General features: G+C 45.9%; 1 protein-coding gene across 1 annotated transcript in view; it reads left to right on the top strand.

Annotated features, from left to right (window-relative positions):
• Nucleotides 1-24058, top strand: part of ATXN3 (ataxin 3) — a 383732-nt gene that overhangs the window by 39593 nt on the left and 320081 nt on the right. Inside the window, exon 2 of the mRNA XM_085626512.1 lies at nucleotides 17008-17172. Within this exon, the coding sequence (XP_085482638.1) occupies nucleotides 17008-17172 (165 nt within the window). The remainder of the gene's footprint in view (nucleotides 1-17007; nucleotides 17173-24058) is intronic.

A 24058-nucleotide genomic window follows, 5' to 3' on the forward strand; every position in this document is an offset into this window, starting at 1 on the left:
ACCTCTTTGCCCTGGCCTAGGCAGCTCGGAAGCGAGTAGCAGCGCCATCTGTTTCCAATTATCTTAATTGGAAACAGATAGCGGTCGCGCTGGCCCTGGTGCAAATTCCTTTTAGCGCGCTCGCGCACCACTCCCGGGCTTGTAGAGAGAAGGAAGCAAGTTTGCCCAGGTCCGAAGAAAAATGGCGAGTTGTGTCTTTTTCTGAGACCATGGCGGAGTATGGCAGAAGTTGACGTCTTTTTAGAGGTAATGACCGACTTTTCCCATGCTGCGCAGAAATATAAAAGGCATTATTACAGTGTTGGGGCAGTAACTAACTCCGATACAGTCGTCTTGCAGAGGACTTAGAACTTTAAAGTCTAAGATTGAGAGAAATAATTTCAGGAAATATGGCACATTGGGCACTTGTTTTTTATTAACAGCAGCAATCCTTTCTTCAATATTACGTGAAGAAGAACCATGGTACCCAGGTAGAGGTCATCCGTCATTTCTTTGTGCTTCGACGTACTTTGCTGGGTTTCCAAATGATCTGGTTGTGTCCTTTGAGCAGGAGCATTGAGGCTTGTGTTTACAACCAGGATCGTAAATCACGGCTTTGGAAGCTGCGTCGGGTCCTAGCTCCACAGTACCTCGGGGTAGTGACTTCCATCGAGTTTTATACCGGATAATTAATTTAAGGGCATGCCTCGCATTCTTAACATGCAACTGGCATCCCCGGAGACACAGACTGCAAGTGACCGGCAGCCTGAACCTGAGTGGCACTGGAGCCCTGGCACAGGGGGTGATGACACGCAGACTCACTGCCAGGCAGCAATCTTACAGCGGTACACACACAGCCTGTGCACACAACTATCTGCACCCTCTTGCTGCTGGTACACACCCAGCATCTGCACACAACTATCTGCACCCTCTTACACTGGTACACACACAGCGCGTGCACACAACTATTTGCACCCTCTCACAATGGTACACACACAGCATCTGCACACACCTATCTGTACCCTCTTATAGCGTTACACTTGCCTGCACACAGCTCCTGCAGGTTGTTAAAGTCGTACACACACAATGTGCGCACATGACTACCTGCACCCTCTTACAATCATGGTACGCACACAGCACGAGCATACAACTACCTGCACCTTCTTATAGCGGTACACTCTCTGCCTGCACACACTCACTGCTGCACAAAACCTTCTGCAGCCTTTTACAGCTGCACATACACGCTGCCTTCACACGGCCCTCAAGAGGCAACAGTTCACATGCCACAATCGTGCCAAATCCCACTCGCTACTTGTGAATGAATGTCCCCTGCAGCTTCCGTAAGAGGCGGCTGCTAAACCAGAGAGGACGTCTCACAGACGCAGTTTTCCATAGCCACACTCCAGCATGTACCAAGACCACCCACGAGAGACAGCCATCTCACTCTAGTCTTCCCAGCACTCACCGCTGTAGACAACCCCATGCCTGAACACTCTTGCAAGGGTACAACCATACTGGAGGCAAAAGACACATCCTGGCCTGTCATGCACAAGTGCTGCCCTACATCGACCCTAGAAACGTCAGAGTGGTACAACCCACCAGAAATAAGACCTCACGCGGCCCAGGCTTCCCAAACACGTTCACTACTAGTATGAAGTCGGCACATAGCCCTCTGCAGCCTCTTACATGGACACAGGGACGCAGCAACAATGAAGGCAAAGCTTGCACGTGCCTAGTAATTCCAAAACACACGCACTGCCTGCACACAGAGCCAACAAACTCACTGCCTGCACACAGACTCAACACACTCACTGCCCGCACATAGACCCAACACACTCACTGCTCGCAATCTGGCGTCTGTTGATTCTCCCCTAGTGTCCGCCCGCTGCTCGTGTTCTAATTAAATTACTGTTTTCCAACCTCCACTACCCCGTTATTTATGTCCCGCTCCCCCATAACAAAAAAAGTTATAACAAACACGCATGAGAACAGGCAGGAAGAAGTTGCCAGCAGTGCAAGTACAAAAAACTAGAAGACATTTTTTATGTTAACATCTTTTTTTAATCAGTTTTTTCACTTGTATGTAATGTCGTCTTCGTTTGTATAAAGGTAAAAAAAAATGCTTAACACTTTTTATTATAACTTTTCAACATAATGCACAGCAGCCACAATGCTCTACAACATAGCCAAAAGTTCTGTCTAAACACATAAGGTCCCAAAGGCGAGACCTATTGGCTATGCCAATGCTTGCTGGACTTGTTTCACATTCCCCAGACTGCACCTTTGTACACTTAAATTTGAGTTTTCAGGTGTGGCCATACACAAATTGTGATCCTTCTCCGTTTTAAAATAGTCTGACTGGTTCTAACTATGCAGGTTCAAACTTTTACTTTGATTTCAGATGACCTGCCCTACTCAGTACTAGATTTATGCAGTTGTATTAAATCTTCATAGAAGAACACATAGTCTAAGTTCCACAATTGGGTTTCCTTAGCCGGTTCAACACTTCCCTCTACTGTTCAGTGAGGTATTAGTGTTTTTACATAGCTGATTCCTTTTTACGATTTTGTCAATTTAAAATTAAAAGTCCTATACGATGTGCGTGCACAGTAACTCCGATTTAACTAATCACGAGGCAATAAAGATGCAAAGAAATTATGTTAACAATTTTAGAATGCCTTTCTGTTTTCCGTGGGAAAAAAAAAGAAAAGTATGACTTTTTTTTTTCTTTTGTGCCATTGGTTTAGTTCAGTAAACGTATACGGTGAATATCACAAACAATAAATTACACTTTTAATATATTGAAGCCTTATCTTATTTTTAGATAAAGCCTGTGCAAAGCTGATGCTTTAACAACTGATAATATGAGATGTGATTGGATAGTTCCTCTGATGACAGATGATTTGTGGGAAACTGATTTAGTATACGTTGTTACTTGTGCTTGCATAGCCCATTTCTACCACTGTATTGCCCGGTTGTAATTTCACAATATGGGTTTCCTTTGAATTTTAGGATTCAGTTTGACTCCAGTCAAAAAGATCTGTTGACCTTGTATTTACTTGCTTAATAATACTGTTTAGATGTGAATCCTGTTGGTTAATGGCCATCAATTGTAGAATGAAACAATATGTTATTTAATAATGACCTATATTAGAAAGTAGACAACTAGATTAATTTTATTGCTCTGTGTTGAACGTTGTGTTTTGCGCTGAAAGACGTAGCTTGCATCGTCCTCCTAATATGCACAGTTGTCATGCTCGACTTGTGGTGATTTTTAGATCTCGACTAGACTATCACCTGTGCTGTCTCAAAGAGACGTATTGTGTTCAGTATCTTGGCTTCAGCCTGCCCATAGGCTTTCCATTTGATCGCTCCATCGTCATTCTCATATTCTTTGTCCCCATTTTTCCATGGCATACATGTGTCATGCCTCTTCTTGTGTTCAGCCCTCCCCCAGAGCATAGACCAAGTACTTGTGTCCTTCCACCCTCCTGCTTTAGGAGCTACTTTTTTCTTTGTATTTCAGCACTCCACAAGAGTGCTCATGTTTTCAGTCTCTCTGTCTCCTTATCAATTTGTAGCACTGCAAACCTGTTGCTTTGAGAACAGAAAAAGACAAACATGTTTATCACGCTCAAAGTAATACATTATCTTTAATCAACAGAAGAGCACAATGCGCCTTATATCAAGTTGACTGTGTGCTGAGTGGTGGTGTTTGAATTGTGTCCTGGCTTACTAGCTGAACACTGAAAACTCAATGATGTTGATTGCTGAATATCGATGTGCATGTTGCTGTTCACAAATTGATTAGTGACTGAAACAAATACCTTATTTTCGCATCGTGTGTGATTATTTTGTTACAAATGCAGTTTTTCGTGATTCAACTTGTTTTTTTTTTTTTTACACAAATTAGAAATAAATTAGCAAGTTATGACCATTTTCTTGTGCAAACTTTTTTGACGAGACGGTGGTGAAGGTGACTTGCCAGTCACTGCACATCGAATTTGGTCGCCAAAATCCTCATGACTTGCTTTGGTGGGATTCAGTTTTCTGAGCCCAGGCTTTGTCTTCTCTGTCTCAGAGCCCAATAACTGACTTGAAGTTGGACATTTGAAACAGACAGCAACAGGTCTGCTGTAGGGGCTGGGCACGCTCCCAGGAATTGGCCAGGCCAAGGAGCAGCTATCTGTGCTGGGCGCAGGCAGCTGCTGCTCGGGCCCCCTTCCGAGTCTGCTGCTTAACATAAGGAAAGACAAATGGATACTTATTTCCTAGCTAAGTTGTACAAAGTGAAACCAGAAAACCAGGAAATATCATGGCTTCACCAATTAAAATATGTATTCTTGCACAAATATTTTATTTCACCAACACCGTTTTCTTCATTATCGCCCATGAAAGTGCTTACAAATATGAGTTCAAAATATAGTGCAGACTAGGTCCTAGCACTTTTATACATGACTTCCAGCCTTGCTGACCGGCGGGCGGGCTGCCATTCAACATGGCTAACAGACATTGACATTGCCAATAGCTCTCGTATTGCCACGACCTATCGGCTTTGCCAATGCTTGTTATATTTTATGCCTGGCTTAACAACATCACCTTTTTTTTATTTGTATATATAAAATATTCTTACCCTTAAGGGTTTTCAGACAGCCCTTTTCAGCCATTGGTTTGTTGTTATGTCATACATACAGATTGCTAGATCGAGCCTCCTAGACAGCACATGCACTGCTTGCTGCAAGGGTATTGTGGCTTACCGGAAACCTACTGTCTTGGAGCCTGCCTGTTTCTTTTCATTGGTTGGCTTTCCTTGTCACTCTCATTTGCCACCTTCATATTCGTGCCCTGCTTGAGCATACATGGAGCACTGCCTCTATTCAATCTCTTTGATTAGCTGGCATCGCTGCTTCCATTGCTTGCTTTCAAGCACTACTTTTTTCTTCTATGTTGCACATGTCATGAGAGTGTGTTGTTTCCAAGCTGTCTCTTTTGTGTACTTCTCTACCCTGTGTTATGACTGAAAAGTCCCTCGCAATGTGTTGGACATGCATCTCTGCCCAGCTGCAGAGATATCTGGATCCATTGTTGATTTTGTTGTTGTTTTAGTCCTAGGTGAACATGGATCATGTATGTGCCATGACATATGCATGTGTCATAGATTGCGGTTTTGTTGGATTGGGAGGGGCACCCAAAATGTACCCTTATGGTGGTGAAAGGCTATGACCTTTACTAGGAGTTAATTGGCACGAGCTCGGTGGTGGCAGCATACCATGTAGTGATCAATAGGAGTGAACATGCCTTTTTTACCTGTGCCACTGGAGTGAGGCCGAAGGCCCACTCATGTAAAATTCTGCTGCTGTGTTCTTAACTCGCCCTTGGCTTTCATCAAGTTAGTATCTAGCACTGTGCATCACACGTGTTTGCATCTGTGTGCTGTGTATGTGTGCCTGTGAGTGGTACGATACATGGAAGACTCTGGGTTCCATTTTGTGAGACCCAGTGCTGACTGGAGGAGCATGAGGAGGTAGAGGACTGCCCCCACACAGGTTTGTGGATTACTTCATTCCAGTGTGAATCTCTTGTCAATCCCATGGGCTGTGTTGTGGGTAATCAGATTTGGAATTGCTCTTGCTGTACCGACTGCTTTCTGGAGGAAGGGCAAAACAGAGGAGTGGGCACATTGAAGTGGGCACTTCAATTGGAAGCATACCCCAAGAAGCAGCTTCAAAGACTGACTCTAAATCACAGTTGGTGTCTGGAAATGGACTATAAAAAGGGGAGCACCAGGTCCACAAATGTTTCATCTCTCAAGTAGCTTGTTGGGTTTTATAATGAGGAGGAAAGCCCCTGCAAGACTTCTATCTGTGAACTGGATTGGGGGCTAAGATCTGCCAGTCCCCTAGCTGATTTAGGGGATATCAGCCAGGGAAATCCAAGACCACCGACCCTGGAGCCTGGATGATCAGGGCCTGCCTTCTTTCCAATGCCAGTGTGCCCTGTAGGAAGAGGAGAGCACTTGGAGGGAGTGAGGTCTAGTGGGGGACCCTGGCAAGTGGATCCCTGTATTGAGGTGTGAGGAAGTGGCTGATTCACATATCAGGCCATTGTCTGTGTGCAGATTCATGTCCGCAACCCCACATAACAGAGGGGGCCACAGTAAAGAGTGCATGGCTGCTGTGCCTGTCTGGCCATAGCCCTTGTGCTGAGGAAAATTGACAACCCCATATGCCAGAGGTGGCTGTGGGAAGGGTGAATTAATGTTGTGCTGATCAAGCTGTAGCCCACGTGTGAGGTAAAGTTGGTGGTCACGTAATGCATAGACGGTCCACTGTGAAAAGCAAGGATCGTCACCTGGTTTTGTAGGTGCCGAGAGCGAAGGCCGCCACTGTGACCTGCGAGAATCCGTGCCCGAGTGATCACCCTTACCTGAGAGAGGGATCAGAGTAACTTACTGCAATAGGGAGCGCCGCGGATGACCAGCCGCAACCCCTGAAAAGCAAAGAGTGCTACTCACTGCCTCCAGCAGCTGCAGACCTCCGTAATGACCAAGTGTAGAATGTTCCCGGGGATTCTGGTAGAGAAGCCCCCGCAGGAGCGGGTAAGACTGATTGCAGAGCCGAAGGGCCCAGCGGCACATGTGTCTCATAGTACTATAAGCGCTGTAACACTTGACTTTGAAAGAGTAGGTGGGCCTCCTAAGACTCAGACTGCTAGTGGAGCCTAACCTGAATGTCTCCTATCATGAATGAGGAATGCCAGTAGACAGGGAAGTTGGACTCTGGGATCTGCCTAACACTAGAGTACTGATCTCAGAAGATCTGTGTGTATTTGTTTATGTGGTATTTCCCTTTGTGTTCGTATAAAAATGTCCCCTTTTTCATGAAAGCAAGTATTTAATTTGACCATCATTTATTGCTGCTACTGAACGTATTTTGAGTTGTGAGCCTATATTCACCCCCTGCATAAAACACATACTCCCTGCCTGCTCTCCTGAGAAGCCTGAACTGCTCGCCCTGTGCTACCACTGAGAGTCAAGTGCTGGAGTGGTAATTGGCCCAGTTGCTCAGGACGTATAGTAGGTCGGGCCCCGGGACATCCGCAATAAAAGGCCTCAACCCTCGACAGTTGTGCTAAATGGCACCCATGCGTTGCAGAAGATTTGCAGGTTTAAACGCAGGCACTGCTACCTTGACGAATGTGTGACTACAGGAGTGTGCCTCCCGCTTGACTTGCATGACTCCAGAATCACCCATAATTAGGGGGTTTCCAATAGAAACTTCAGAAAAAGTGAGATCCTTTTGCCTAATTTCTGCTCATGTTATGAATCAGTAGGCAGACGGATGCATATAGCCCTGAAGAAGGCCTCCGATCCGTATGGGCTTTAAATGTGGGCCGAAACATGTTGGCATAGATAGGGCAACTGAGTCAATTATATTCAAAAATCCCCACAACTTTGTTTTAATGTCTGGGGTACTCAAATAAAGGAAATTCCCTTGGGACTACCTTGAGACATTTTAACTGGTTGTTTCTCTGGATCCCTGCTTCAAATCTAATAGCGATTTATATAAAAACTCCTGACCTCTATTGAGTCTGCCCTGGTAGACCTACCCTACCAGGGTGTGCATAGGCGCCGATAATGAAGCATGCCCAATTATCTGGAATTCCCTTCCTTCTGAAATCCAAGTTATTACTTCACGGACGTCTTTCAAAAAGCAAGTGAATGTGCTATTGGAGAACAAATGCCTGCTCTAGCTCACAGGACCTCTACTCGGCAATGACTATTCACACTGGCTGCACTGGCGATCTGTTGCTCGGCACTATGGCCTATTATGTTTCTTTGGGATTAGAGGGAGTTGTTCACGCTGCCTTGATTCTGTCATGTTCTCGCTCGCCTCCTCACTTCCTGCTGATCGGAAGCGAGGCGTTCTCCAAACATAACGACACTCCTCCCACCGAAGTCTGCCTGGCAGGTTAGCCGTCTAGCTGTTGGAGACTGAAACAGCTGACGTCACCTGCCGGCCGACACTTCCGGCAAGATCCGCATTTCAGGCCCGAAGACGCCCACATCGGCGCTTCGTATACTTCCGCGGAGCTTCGCAGGAGGCTCCATCAGCAACCGGACACACTGTCCGGACCGCGCAAGGGCACCCAAAGCTCCCAAGGTCAGCGACTCGTGCCACGGCACAGAGACGCGCTTACTTTGTCCCTAACACCAGCGCAGGAGCGCTTGACCCTTCCTTCGCGACTCGTGCAACGCCACGGAATCGTGCTTACTTTGTCCCTCACACCACCGCAGGAGCGCTTGACCCTTCCTTCGCGACTCGTGCGACGGCACGGAGTTGCGCTTACTTGTCCCTTACGCCAGCGCAGGAGCGCTTCCCTCTTCCTTCACGACTCGTGTGACGGCACGAAGTCATGCTTACTTTGTCCTCCACACCACCTGCTCCCTCGTCAACGCTACCTTGGGTTGCGTAACTGGTGCGACGGCTCGGAGTCAGGTTCTCTTCCTTTAGTACCTCAAACCGCGCAGGAGCGCAACCACCGTGTGCTGCAACCCACATCGACGAATGGATTTGCACCTCACAGGCATTTAGAACGATGTGGAGATTCGGATCCCCTACCTTCTGCAGTACCATCACAGAAGCACTTCATTCCAGGTGACTATTTGGGGCTCATGTCTTTTGTTGCCTGTCTGTTCACTTTAATTGGTGCAGCTGTTACTCCTTCTTCCACTCTCGCCCTTAGGTGGTGCCGACACAAGACCCCAAGAACCACACAGGGTGCCCCACCACGACATCCACCACATTGCCCTCACCCTTTCCTTGGCAGCCTCCCCCGGTCCCCTCTTTGACCTGGTTAGTGATATTTGGTCCTTCCGTGTAGAGAAGGGCGCAGGAGGTTGTTGTCCACGTCGTCCCCGTGTGATCTCTCCACAAGCAGAAGGTAAGACTTGTGGGGACCTGACAGAATTCGAAGCCCACGTTACACATCCCACCCAGACAACATGGACAACCCCGACGTCACCTTGCAGGACATAGCTGCCATGCTTGTTAATATTCAAGCTGGGAATCGTAGCCTACGACACGACATAACTACCTTACAAGGGCAGTTGGGCGTGGGAAATACAGGACCTTGGGAAACCTCCCCTACGTATTGACACAGGTAAGAGGGAGTGTTGAGGCCTTACTTGTTTAACCCGGGGGTCCCCCGTCTGCTCTCTCGACTGCTTCCCCACCCGTTCAGGTAATAGCCCAACCCGCGGCGCAGCTGGCCGCACCAGAACGCTTCTATGGCGATAGCGCGAAATACAGCATATTCCATAATCAATGCCACCTACATTTCATGGCCAGAGCAACTGCCTTCCCAGATGACGCCTCCAAGGTCGCTTTTGTTCTCTCCTATTTAGGAGGCGACGCCGCTCAGTGGTCCATTCCTTTGGTGGAGAACGACGAACCCCTGCTATACAACTTTCCGGTACTTCAGGAGACCATGCGACGTATGTTTGCCCGCCATACGTTCGTACAAGCCGCGGACAACGACCTGCTCTATCTAAAGCAGGGCAACACGGATTTGCTGCATTACATTACCACTTTCACTCGCCTGGTGGTGGAAGCCCGCTGGCTGGAATCCAAACAAGTATCGGTGTTCTATAGGGGCCTACGTGATGAGTTGAAAGACCTAATTTCCCAAATGACAGACCCACCAGAGGAGATCGGCCCGTTTATTGATATGGTAGTCAGACAGAACTATCGCTTATAAGAGTGGAGAACTGAAAAGACCAAGTGAGGTGAGGCCAGAATCCCCGTGTATAGAGACACAATAAAACCCCACGAGGCCCCTGAGCTCATGCAGATCGGAGGTGTCCGTGCCCCCTTAACCAAGGAAGAAAAGGAAAAAAGGCGGAAGCAGAATTTATGCCTGTATTGCGGCAAGAACGGTCATTTCGTTCGGGACTGCCCTGCAAAACCCCGCCAGCCCAGAGAGAGGATTCCTTGTGTTCTCCCGATCGCCCGAGGAGAATGGTTGGGAAACGGGACCACCCAGTAGCAAACGGGGTCTGTCTACTGGGACTACTAGCCGAGAAAAAACAGACCCTACCATCTGTGCCGATCACAATCACATGGGCGTGCCTGTGTCCTTGCATTCTTCGACAGGATCATCTTGGCACGTCATAGCATTGATCGACTCAGGAGCAACCGGGAATTTCATCGACGCCCAGTACATGACCGGCCTGGGCATGCAGAAACGAACAAAAAGAAAACCCGAAACGGTCAAGGCAGTGGACGGGACGGACTTGACCTCAGGACTAATCCGATATCAAACGGAAGACCTGAAAATGGTGCTGGAAAACCAGCACACAGAGACCATCGCCTTTGATATCATTGATGCCCCACAGTTTAGGCTTATATTAGGCCTTCCCTGGCTGGTACAGCACAATCCCTTCATTAACTGGGCAACCGGAAAAACTGTATTAGAATCTGTCCATTGTGTTCGTTCTTGCTACCCCTCTGAGGTGAAAACCGTCACGAGGGCGGTCCAAGCCTGTACGCTGCCACGGGACGGGATGGGTATGGTCGCACACGAGGCAGTACCCGAGGAATACAGAGACCTGGCTCAAGTATTTGACGAACGAGGTGCCAACACACTACCCCCGCATCGCCACTTCGACTGCAGAATCGATATTATTCCTGGTTCCACGCTCCCTTGCAGCCGTGTCTATTCCCTCACAGAAAAAGAAAACGAGCACCTCCGTGCCTATCTCACCCAGTACCTACATAACGGGTTTATTTGCCATTCCAAATCTCCTGTCTCTTCCCCCCCTCCTCTTCGTGGCGAAGAAAGAAGGCGACCTACGCACATGTATAGACTTTAGGGCGATAAACGCCATAATGATCAAGAACAGGTATCCTCTACCATTGATACCCGACCTACTGGATCAAGTGAAAGGTGCTGCCATATATGCTAAACTGGACTTACGAGGGGCCTATCATCTTGTCAGAGTCCTTGAGGGGGACGAGTGGAAAACCGCCATCAGAACACTGTACGGGTTGTTCGAGTATCGTGTCATGCCCTTCGGGCTCTGCAACGCTCCAGCCGCCTTTCAGTATTTCATTGATGAGGTATTGAGGGAATACATCGACCGGTTCTGCATTGTGTATATTGATGATATACTGATTTACTCCGCAGACATGAAGGAGCACCTCCAGCATGTGCGAGCTATACTCCAGCAATTACAGCAACACTGGCTGTACGTGAAGCTAGAGAAAAGTGTGTTCCACACCACGACAGTGTAGTTCCTGGGACACATCCTAACGCCAGGAGGCGTTAAAATGGACTCCAAAAAAGTTGATGCCATATTGCAGTAGTCGTCCCCGTGCTCCGTGAAACAAGTCCAAAGGTTCCTTGGGTTCGCAAACTACTATCAACGCTTTATTGCGGGCTTTTCCCGGATTGTCACCCCCATCACATGCTTATTACGTAAAGGGGCACGTTTCCTATGGGACGCCAAAGCAGAACAGGCATTTCAAGAACTAAAGACCAGGTTTACCTTGGCTCCGGTATTAAAGCACCCCGACCCTAATCGCCCCTTTATAGTAGAGGCCGATGCCTCACAGAGCACTCTAGGGGGAGTATTGTCGCAAAGAGACAGCGAAACCGATCTGCTCCACCCGGTAGACTACTACTCCAGGAAGCTACAACCAGCAGAATGCTACTACTCCATCAGAGATAGGGAGCTCCTGGCCATCAAAACGGCGTTTGGCGGCATTACCTAAAAGACTCTAAACACACGGTGACCATCTTCACCGATCACAGAAACCTACGGTTCCTCCGTTCAGCCAGAGCCTTGACGGCGAGGCAACTACGATGGACGCTATTCTTCAACGAGTATGATTTCCAGATCACCTACTGACCCGGAAGGGAGAAAGCCAAGGCTGACGCCTTGTCCAGGCTGGAAGAAATCGAAGACCAGGCACACACCACGGAACCAGTACCCGTTATCCCAATCCGATGTTTCCAGGGAGCGGTGACCTCCTTCACCTTCCTATCGCAACTGCACCACGATCTGGAACAAAAGAACCCGAAGGACTGGACAGGAGACATCCAAGGACTTACAGAACGAGACGGATTACTGTTCAAGGAGGGGCTTTATTACTTACCGTTACCTAATCACCAGCAACAAGCACTGTTCATGTGCCATGACCACCCCCTATCTGGTCACCCTGGGTACCAGAAAACCAAGGACCTATTACAAAGGTGATTCTGGTGGCCTACCCTGAACCTTGACACACAAGCCTACGTAGCACGCTGCACCATCTGCACTCAAGGGAAGTCACCCTCCCAACCCGTAGTGGGGCTGCTGCATCCCATTCCTGTTCCCCCATGCCCGTGGCACACCGTCTTGATGGACTTCGTAGTGGAACTTCCTAAGACCACAACGGGATACACTACCATCCTCACTATCGTGGACCATCTAATGAAAATGGTGCATTTTGTGCCACTGAAACAACTACCCTCAGCTGCGGAATTGGCAGCTGTCTTCCTGCAGAATGTGGTACGGCTACATGGAATCCCTTCAGTGCTAATAACAGACAGAGGAACTTAATTCGTGTCCAGGTTCTGGATGGAGGTCTGCACTCTTTTGAACATGGAAGCACGTTTGTCATCCTCCTACCATCCCCAAACAGACGGGCAGGCAGAGAGAACGAATCGTACCATGGAACAATACCTCCGTTGCTTGCTGCTTTCCTTTGAAAAAGAATGGTCCGAAGTGTTATGGATGGTGGAATACGCCTATAACAACAACAAACACGCTGCCACTGGGGTATCACCATTCTATTGTTTCCAAGGCCAACATCCCAGAACGACTCCCTGGGAAGAGGCCCAGGCTTGTGGTATACCCACCATACAGGAGTATCATGCCTTGCTCCGCACCATATGGCAGCAAGCTTGTTTCAAACTAGCCAAAGAATATTCCAAACAAAACACAGACAAACCGAACCTACATACGTAGCGGGGGATAGGGTGTGGGTGTCCATTAAGAACCTCAACACACGTGGGCCCAAGAAACTATTGCCACAATACATAGGTCCCTATCCCATAGCTCGGGTAATTAACCGGGTGTCCATGAAGCTTTCGCTGCCTCCACACATGAAGATCCATCCTGTCTTTCACGTCTCTCTCTTACGTCCTGCCCATCCTGACTGCTTAATAGCTGAGCCCCCACCTCCTGTTCCCGTGGATGACCACGTGGAATACGAGGTTCGGGCATTCCTTGATTCCCGTAGAACAAGGGGTAAACTCTTTTACCTGGTGGACTGGAAGGGGTACGGCCCGGAAGAGCATTCCTGGGAGCCCCTATCCCATGTCCGTAATGCGCCTAATTTAGTTTGCGCCTTTCATGCCCGGCAACCCCAGAAACCCCGTCCTGTTACCCCTATTTGACCAACGGGGTTGGTCTGTTTTAAGGGTGGATGCTGTCATGTTCTCGCTCGCCTCCTTGCTTCCTGCTGATCGGAAGCGAGGCGTTCTCCAAACATAACGAGGCTCCTCCCACCGAAGTCCGCCTGGCAGGTTAGCTGTCTAGCTGTTGGAGACTGAAACAGCTGACGTCACCTGCCGGCCGACACTTCCGGCAAGATCCGCATTTCAGGCCCGAAGACGCCCACATCGGCGCTTCGTATACTTCCACGGAGCTTCGCAGGAACGCAGGAGCGTACGCGAGGCTCCATCAGCAACCGGACTCGCTGTCCGGACCGCGCAAGGGCGCCCAAAGCTCCCAACGTCAGCGACTCGTGCAACGGCACGGAGTCGCGCTTACTTTGTCCCTCACACCAGCGCAGGAGCGCTTGACCCTTCCTTCGCGACTCGTGCAACCCCACGGAGTCGCGCTTACTTTGTCCCTCACACCACCGCAGGAGCGCTTGACCCTTCCTTCGCGACTCGTGCGACGGCACGGAGTTGCGCTTACTTGTCCCTTACGCCAGCGCAGGAGCGCTTCCCTCTTCCTTCACGACTCGTGTGACGGCACAAAGTCATGCTTACTTTGTCCTCCACACCACCTGCTCCCTCGTCAACGCTACCTTGGGTTGCGTAACTGGTGCGACGGCTCGGAGTCAGGTTCTCTTCCTTTAGTACCTCAAACCGCGCAGGAGCGCAACCACCGTGTGCTGCAACCCGCATCGACGAATGGATTTGCTCCTCACAGGCATTTAGAACGATGTGGAGATTCGGATCCCCTACCTTCTGCAGTACCATCACAGAAGCACTTCATTCCAGGTGACTATTTGGGGCTCATGTCTTTTGTTGCCTGTCTGTTCACTTTAATTGGTGCAGCTGTTACTCCTTCCTCCACTCTCGCCCTTAGGTGGTGCCGACACAAGACCCACAGAGGGTGCCCCACCACGACATCCACCACATTGCCCTCACCCTTTCCTTGGCAGCCTCCCCCGGTCCCCTCTTTGACCTGGTTAGTGATATTTGGTCCTTCCGGGTAGAGAAGGGCGCAGGAGGTGGTTGTCCACGTCGTCCTTGTGGGATCTCTCCCCAAGCAGAAGGTAAGACTTGTGGGGACCTGACAGGTACTACTACTTCCGGTACTGGTATTTAGACTATTATTACTTATCGTCTGCTTTGCTTGTTTTATCTTACCCTGATCATTTGTAAAGCTCTCTGATACCCTCTTAGGTCACGTTTGTTATATATAAAATTCTAAATAAATAAATGCCACTGTTCATAGTGGATGAGGTATCTACTCCAAAATCTTTGGGTTTTCTTTAGGGTTCAGGCCTCGAGAAATCTACTCGCAACGGTGAGTGAGATTTTATCAGGTCGAGCTATTTTCATCAGCTATTTTCAGCGCTTGTCTGTGCTGGTGAGTGAACTTAAGCTGGAAGGAACAGGTGTTCTATTTATTCAGAAAGTGAATGAGCAATTAAGCCTTTAAATCTTGTTTTTATCTTGACACATTTGGTCTGTTTAAGGACAGAGGTCAAATGTCAGTTTGTCTTTTTACTAATTGATGCTTATCTTTTCCTGGAAAATAGTATTTACTTTTCTTGTTCTTACTAAAGTTAGTGCTTTTTGTCATGTAAACTATCTGACAATAATTGTGAAACAAAAGGTTATAAAATGTCAGTTTTTTTTCTTACAAAACATTTAAACAGCTTGTAAGTGAATAGTACAAGTATTTCAAAATATATCGGGGAATTATGAAAGAACGTTTGTTTTGTAATTCAGAAGTGTGATGCTAGCAAATCAAATCAGAACACTACTTGGTGATGTGCAAATGACAAACATTTGCTAATACTCGATTTACAAACATTGTACGCTATATAGTTTTAAATCCACATGTCGGTGACAAATTCTTTGGCCATTTCAATGTAAAATCTGCTGATTGCAAATGACCGTGTGCTGCTACTTTCGGCTTTAGTCATGTATTTATTAAAAGTGATAGTTTTCAAGCGTGATTTGGAGAAACTTTCCTGCCCCTGCCCTGATTACATTGCGGTTAATGAACTAAGAGGCAAGTCAGCGGTCACGTGTATCCTATATGTGGCTACAATTGTATTATATATGGAGCAAAAGTTTAGTCTATTAAATCAAACAAAAGAGTTTTCTGTACAGCAGACATGCTGAGCTTGCATATTTGAGGGTGCTCTCATATGTGATAAGAAAATAGCGTCTCAGTGAATTAACATATTTTCCCAGGATCGCAAGATTTGAACCCAGTTTATGGGTCAAGACCATTATAATTAGGGCGAGTAGATTATTTAAGTCACTAGACCTGCATCTCTAATAAAAATATTTGGATTTTCCTAAGCTTGGGGCTTTTTCTGAAATTTCGCCTAGTTGCCCATACCGTAGGTGTTTACTGTGTTATTTCTGCACATCTAACAAAAACAGTGAAATCTAATTTCCATCAGGTAATTGTCTACGAATAATTATATCTTGGTTGGTGAAATTTGATTTTCAGTTAACAACTCCTCCTTAACCCGTTCGACGCGTATGACGGAACGGTTCCGTCATGCACGTCGGTTGGGCTGTGCTTATGACGGAACCGTTCCGTCATGGCCCCGCCCGCGCACGGAACCTTCAGCGTGGCGCGGAAATCTGCGCCGCGCTGAAGGGGTTAAAAGATAAAAGCTTATTCTCATTAGGCTCAAGAAATAATGTGCATAAAAGTTGAAACCCCTTTTAAGACCATTTTAGTCTTTCATGCAGAATTTTATGCTACATCTGAAGTCGCCATTGCTTGAAATCTGTTATACAAAACAATTCTGAATAACACTGGTCATTTTATCCAATGTTGGTTATAATTTGTGCTGGCTTTACACCTTCCTTAAAATGCACAGAAAATGAGAATAAAGGTGTGAGTGCGGTCTTTAAATGTTATGGACAATGTGAACTCATGTTTTCGACATGTTAGCCAACCAGCTAAAACAAGCACACTGCCAGTAGTGTGGGTGTTGCCGGGCTTTTTTTTCTGTAGTTTTTTCCTTTTCAGATGCTGTATTCCTGCTTTGTCAAGGTTAGCAACTTTTGTAGGTAAATACATTTGATACTTGGGTCTTTCTAATTTAAAGATCGTATCATGTTCACATCAGAATTTTCTGCAAATCGCTGAGTTGATGTCAATGGGAAGTAGGCATTAGTCTTATTGCCAAATTCTAATTGAGACCCTTGAGTGAAAGACCTTTTAAAGTCAAAAAGCCCAAATTGGTTGGATTAACAAACCAGTTTATTGAATTGTTTGTGATTTGTAGCTTAATTGGATTTATGATCTCCTAACAAGATTCAACAGCACTACATATACTGACCTAATTCAAATAGTTGTCATGATACCTTGAGCAGTTGTGAATGCTGACTTGTACTCACTAATACCAATAATTCTGTACATGTAAATGTTAGTGTGCAATCTGATCCTTGTGGATTATAGGCAACATATAGTGGTACACAATTTCTTTCGCGTACTTACGGACAACATACAATAATATTGCAGTATGCTTTTTTTTTTGTATCCCAATACAGCAGGAGGGATCGTTGTGTGCACAGCACTGCCTCAATAATTTGCTGCAGGGAGAGTATTTCAGTCCTGTGGAATTGTCTTCTATTGCACATCAGCTTGATGAAGAAGAGAGGATGCGAATGGCTGAGGGAGGGCTCACAAGTGAAGAATATCGAATATTCATACAGGTAGTGGATTTCCTTTAATTGTATTGTTAAGTTGGTTGGTACAGTGTGGCAACTTTCTGCTAAATGTTGTCGAACAGGAAGTGTTTATTTACCCAACCATGTGATTATGTTTTTTACCTCTTCAATCTTTAAAACACACTTGTCTTCCTAACAAGTTAATGTCATCTTCCGTACTCACCTGAAACAAAGCAAATGGCAAATATTTTTTGTAGAAACACTGTGGAAGGTTACCCCTTCTATGATTCGATCTAGCAACCTGTTGACCAATCACATACTTAAGGAGGTTACCTTACGCCATAGTGACATGGAGTGTTTTTAGAATTTGACGGTTGCACTCTCTCCTCTAGTCACCCTGGAGACTTTTGCTTTCTTATGGTTTGAGCAATACTATGTTGGTGATAGGTGTAAAAGTCACAAAATATCTAATTAGATTACACTGTGCACTGCATCATGTACATTTCTCACCTCTGCACTTTTTGAAGGCCTAGACTGGCCCAATACATGCATGCTCCCAATGTCTGCATGAGCCCTGCCAAAATGTACACACCATGCCATTCCTGCATACCTCCATTGGATTTTTTTCTCTCTCACCACAGAGACCAATCCTGTCGGTACATGTTGCTTGTGAACACAGCACTGACATTATTTCTCCCTACAGCCACACTCTGAATCCACGTTCATCTTGTCAGTTTTCCCTGAATCCTTGACACTCCTCTCATCACGATTTATGAACCACAGCACCATCCGATCCTCTTAAAAATGCGTCACCTTCCACATGATGTGCACACCATCACCTCATCCCTATGCCCTTATAACTGTTCATTGCATAAGCATTCAATTGCTCCAAACCCACATTCATCTCCAGGCCGGGTCCTGTGGACAATGACTGCCATTATATTGAAGTGTTTGATTGGTGGTGTAGCAGTTGTATAGCACTTCTACTCCTATGTGGGATGTGACAGCGCTTACCTTCACGTAGAGCAAGCTACACTGTGTAGAGTGTGTGGTTGAAAAGATAATGTTTTTGGGTTTCTTCTATGTAGGAAGGGTTTTCATATCATGTGTGATAACCACTGAGTTGTAGTTGTTGTATTATGGGACTCAGCGCCTGGGAGTGTGATGGAAGAGGGTACATGAGAGAGAGGAGCAAATTATAATTCAAATCAGGCACTAATAAGCAACATCAGCGTAGCCGTAGGGACACCAGGATGCTATGAGTGTACATATTAAACAAACATTGGCAATGTCATTAGGTTTGGCTTATAAATGAATGTGCCTTTTGTGTTGAGGCACGCAAGTTATCGTATGTGCACTCTGTCACTCATATTTGCACTTACGGATCAATTCAATCATCCACTGACTTATTTTTTTGATAAATCTGTTTATTGTTTTGCAAGTTTTAAAGCTTATAGATAAGCACCAGGACTCAATTAACAGTGACCAAATCATAAAGCAATAGGCTGAACCAGAAGAGCCGTATCATGGGGCATGAGGAGCTCTTGCTCAACAGTCAATGGTTTTAACGACCAGGTGATAACGATACGAACCCCAGTATGATACACAATGTCATGCTTTGGTATGAGAGGACCAGTGGTATAATGCACATAGTCTACACAAATCCACCAGGATACTTGCAGGCACACTTAATGAGATATAACATGAACAGGAGTCCAAAACCCCCATCAACCAAGAAGCAGCAGCAGAGTCCGACCTACAAAGGTATATTTCACAATATTTCACATTGGCTCTAGTGAGATATAGGCTGCGGCGGTAGCATTTGTAGGCCACTACCATAAGGAGTGGTGTCGGCATTGGGGCTTTCGCGGCTGGTTGGAAGAGCTTAGTAACGTCCGCTAGAGACAGGGGAGACGCTGTTGTTGCGGTGTCATCTAGGCCCCTACCTGCCAACCAACGGGCTATCCACTGAAGCTGTGCTGCCAAGGATTAATGTTCAAAGCACGGCGCAGCCAGGCCTCCCTGGTCGGTAGGCAGGTAGAGCTTGGGCAAAGCCATCCTATGGTGCGAGCTACCCCAAATAAAATCGCGGAGCGACCTTGTGAGCGCGGCAAAGAAGGCCGCTGGGATATATGTTGGCAGATTGGCAAAATAATACAGAAGACGGGGAAGTATCACCATCTTGGCCAGGGCCACCCTGCCGGTGACAGTGAGTGGGAGCGTGTTCCAAAAACGCATCTGGGACCTAATCGCCGACACAGCCCTGCCCAGATTGCCCTCAATAAGGTCCGCTGGCTGGCGATATATCTGGACTCCCAGATAACGGAAAGTGTCTGCCTTCCACTGCACGCGCACACCTTCCAGGATATAGCCTTGGTCCAGGGTATCCCCTCCAAACGCATACAAACAGGACTTAGCGGCGTTCACCTTCAGCCCCGAGAGAGCGGCGAAGTTAATCAATATGCGTTCTAAAGCGACCAGAATATTACTGACGTCTCTGACGAATATCAGAAGGTCGTCGGCGTATAGTGACACATGATGCGTCGCATCTCCTAGAGGAATTCCGTCACCTAGTGACGTGTGCAGTGCCGAGGCTAGGGGCTCCATTGCCAGTGCGAACAGGAGGGGTGAGAGCGGGCACCCCTGCCTGGTGCCCTTGTAGATTGGTATTGCAGCTGAGATGTAGGGCCCCGTTTTTACCCTCACTGTTGGGTTCCTGTATAGGAGTGCAACGATCTGGAGAAACCCCGGGCCCAATTCGTATCTCGTCAGCACTGTCGCAAGATAGCCCCACTCCAGGCAGTCAAAGGGTTTTTCGAGATCTAGTGTGAGACAACCCGCCCCAGGCCACCCCCGCCCACTATCCGAGGCCACCCGGAAAAAACGCCTCAGGTTCAGTGAGGTAGTCAACGTTCTTGGCGCAGTTGTCCCAGTCCTTGGCCCCTTACGCTGGAATTCCGTGGTTACTGGGTTGGGATTTCAATTCGGTGCTAGATACGCATCTGGACAGGTCTTTGCCACCCCTCCATGCAGTCATGGATGGAAGCAGAGTGTAAATGACATTCAGAAGAACAGTGGCTCAATAGAGCAAACCCAATGGACCTCTATGTATCACATATTTTATTTATTACAAGAACCTGGCAGGCAGCTAAGGAGAGATTCCAACAAGAATTATTACAATGCAAATCATCTCCCTATAAGGCTGCAGACAACACCAAAATTCTTCCCTACAAAGGTAATCTGTGACATTTCAAATAACAAAATACCTATCTGTAGGTTTTAATACAGATTAATAACAATTCACCCTTAAATGCTTATTAACTTTAATATATGCTTTTTGCATTAAATATTTCAGGCCTCCTGGTTTTATCATAACTTGTCATAACCAGATTAGCCCTGTGCCTTCGGAAATATTTTTCCTAGTGAACCGGTCAGGCCTAGAGCTGGTATCATTGGCTTAACACCATAACCAACTCTGGCGTCCTGTACAAGGCAACCATTTGCATACAGTTATATAATTCAATAATACACAAAATTAGAGTTGACAAAGCAAAAGGCTCTTTCTCCTAAAAGGGCCTAACCCTGGGTTCTGACCATGCAATTACCCACGTTCTATATCTACTGTTTGTCTGAGTGGATACCAAGCAACACAGCCCTTTCTTACTATGTTAATCTGTGAAATTCCATGTAACAAAATACCTATATGCAGGCTTTAAATCAGAATATTATCAATCTACCCTCAAATATATATTTAAGTTAACATTGTCAAGTCATAGTCAAGAAGTCAGACTTATTGCCTTTATCATAACATTTCCTTAAAACAAAGCCTATTGTCACTATAAGTAACTCAGACCCACTAAATTGGTCATAAGCCTTCCCACAAGGCAACCATCTGGTATGCTGCTATAAAATTACGAAAGGTACGAAATACAGTTGTAAAAACAATATAAAATTCATACTAGACCAATAAGGAATACTATTGTGCAAATAGTGTATTCCCATGTAGGAAAGTGGGTTATTGCATGATGTGGTTTGGAGACCTCACTGTGTACTCTTTATCAGGTCTAGATAAGTTTGTATGAGAAAACCCTAATCTCAGTCCGGGGTAGCCGTTGCACAGAGCACTCAGGCCTAATCAAAGGAACAAGTGTAAAGTACAAAAACAGGTAGTAAGTAAGAACACAACAAAATAAAAATCCAACACCAATTTAGAAAAATAGAGTGTATTATTATTTTAAAATAGACACAAAATGACAATCTATTGAGGGAAACCTGAGATGTACATTTTCAAAAGCAAGTAAATAATTTTTTTTAAATGCAATACATAGTTGTAATCGGTTGAACCGTTCTTAGCCAACAAGCTAGTTCAACTACATCTCTTAATTTGGGTAGGCTGCAGCGGGGACCACTTTGGTTCAGGGAGACAGTCACCTGTTGCTTACTGCAGTCTTAGGGCCCCCAGTGTCTTTTTCTCCTCCAACGTGGTCCAGCCAAGAAGTGGTCCTGATGCTGGGATGCAGGATGGCAGGGTGCTGAAGAGCTTCAGAGATTTTTCATGGGGCCTCATCAGGGGTGCAAAAACTTCAGGGATTATCTCCGGCTTCAGGAATCGATTTCACACGATGCATCAATGGAGTCGAGCACAGGGCCAGTTGCCACAGGTCAACCAGTCTCACGCTTACAGTGGTCTCAGTGTTCTTTACAGGTGACTAAATCTTTCTCCTTTTTGGGGGTGGGGGGCAGAGAACACTCTGACATGAGTTACGGGATCAATAGACCTTTCCCCTTCTGGAGGAGATGCCAGCCTGTCTGTCTATACAAAGGAGTGGGGATGTGAAAATGTGATCGCCATTTGCTTCACTGAGACAGGACCATCTTTGAAGCTTGGCCGTATGTAGCTGCCCAGTAGTCATCCTGCTGGAGGAGGTCACACCTCCTCCAACCAGCACTTCTCTGTGTTCCCTGTTCCTTAGAGCGCTTTGCACTTCTGAAGAGGGGGCAGCATGCTGTATCTGGTGACAACTGCTGCAGACAGACAGGAAAGGCGACCTGAGGTTTGGACAACAAAGCAGTGACTTTCTAAAGTCCCCTCCCTATTAAAATTGAACTTAAAACCATTCTCAGCAACTAGTCAGGTTTATTGTCACAATTTATTTGATACCTTGGGATCTTTGGTGATCCGAAATGGAGATTAGTGTAGTGGCTAGTGAAACTCCATGTAAGTCAATGGGACCAATGGCCTTGCTATAGTGAAAACAGCAATTTTGTGTTTTTACTGTTAGGGCATGTTAAACACAAAAGGAACATGCCCATCTTTTTTAATATTAAGCACGCTGCCTGGTGGTCTACCAAGACTTCCCTATGAGTGGATTATCAATATTAAAAAGTAAGGTTTTGACCTGACATAGAGGGTGTATTTTGCAATGTCGAGTTGGCAGGTTTAAAGCTACTCAACTGGCAGGCCTAGTACCGTGTTTTCACCATGTTACTATAATGGTGGCACAATTAAGTGCTGCAGTCCAATAGTGACATTTAACCTACTAGCCCTAGGTACCACTTGTACCATATACTAGGGACTTCTAGGCAAGTTAAATAAGCCAATCGGGTATTAGCTACTTGTAGTCGTAATTTAGGGGTCAGAGCACATGCACTGGGGCCTGGACATCAGGGCCCATTGCACTACAGAGTCTAAAAACCGGCAGCATCAGTCCAAAAACATACGGTGGGAGTGATCATACAAAAAGAAGCCCTTTCCTACAATATGGTTTGTTCGGCTGTGTCACCAACACCGAAACCCTTGCATGCTACGGTAATCTGTGATATTCTATGTAACAAATTACCTGCCTACAGACTTTAACACAGTGTAATAATATTCCACCTTTAAAACCATATTACCTTTTAACACATGCTTTTCACAATAAGTAAGCATGGCCTGCTTGCTTTCTCATTATAAACACATCACACCTAAGGAATCTGTATAACTTTTTCTAGTGAACCAGTAAGGCCTTTGTCCTTTACCAATGACTTGACACTATATACCACACAGGCCTACTGAAGTGCACATGAAAGTGGTAACCATCAGATATACTTTTATAAGTATACATGCGTCCAAAATTATGTTTGGAAAAACTATATATAATCCCTCTCAATAGGACCGAGCAAGAATCATCAAAATAAAATTCTGCGCCTAAGGTTTGTCAGAGTGGATGACCAATAGCAGAACCCTTACCTACTATGGTTATCTGTGTCATTAAAAGGAACTGAATACCTTTTCTACATCATGTAACATAATCTAATAACAATTCACTGCTAGAAGCATATTGGCTTTACCATTTGCTTTTCAAAATAAATTAGTCAGGCCTACTGCCTTTGTAATAACTTTTCATAATAAATAGGCCAGACCTATAGCATCTGGCACAACATTTCCATTCACACCAATTAGGCCTATAGCTATTATCATTGGGTTATCACCATAACCATCTCAGGTATACTGCACTGAGCGTAGGTTTTCTCACAAAGCAACTATAAGGCATACAATCAAAACATTGAAAAAGTATTCAAAATTACAGTTAGCAAAACAAAAGACTGTCTCTCCTAGGACACAACTTAAAAAAGTGCAAATCTTCTTTACCCATGGTTTCTCAAAAGGGGTAACCAACACCAAACCCCTTGCCTAGTAAAGTAATCAGTGAGATTCCATTTAACAAATAGCCTAGCATTTAACTTTAACCCAGACTAATTACAATCCACCCTGAAATGCTTATTGTTTTTAATAGTATACTTTTCACAATTAATATGTGAAATATGTACCTTTTCATAACAATTTGGCTATACCTTTATCATTGGCTTGTCACAATAATCAACTCAAGCCTACTGTACTGAGTATATGTTTTCCACAAGGCAGCCAAAAGGCATACTGTCATAAAAGTAT

Source organism: Triturus cristatus, chromosome 9 (genome assembly GCF_964204655.1).
Source record: "Triturus cristatus chromosome 9, aTriCri1.1, whole genome shotgun sequence".
NCBI classification, from domain to species: Eukaryota; Metazoa; Chordata; class Amphibia; order Caudata; family Salamandridae; genus Triturus; species Triturus cristatus.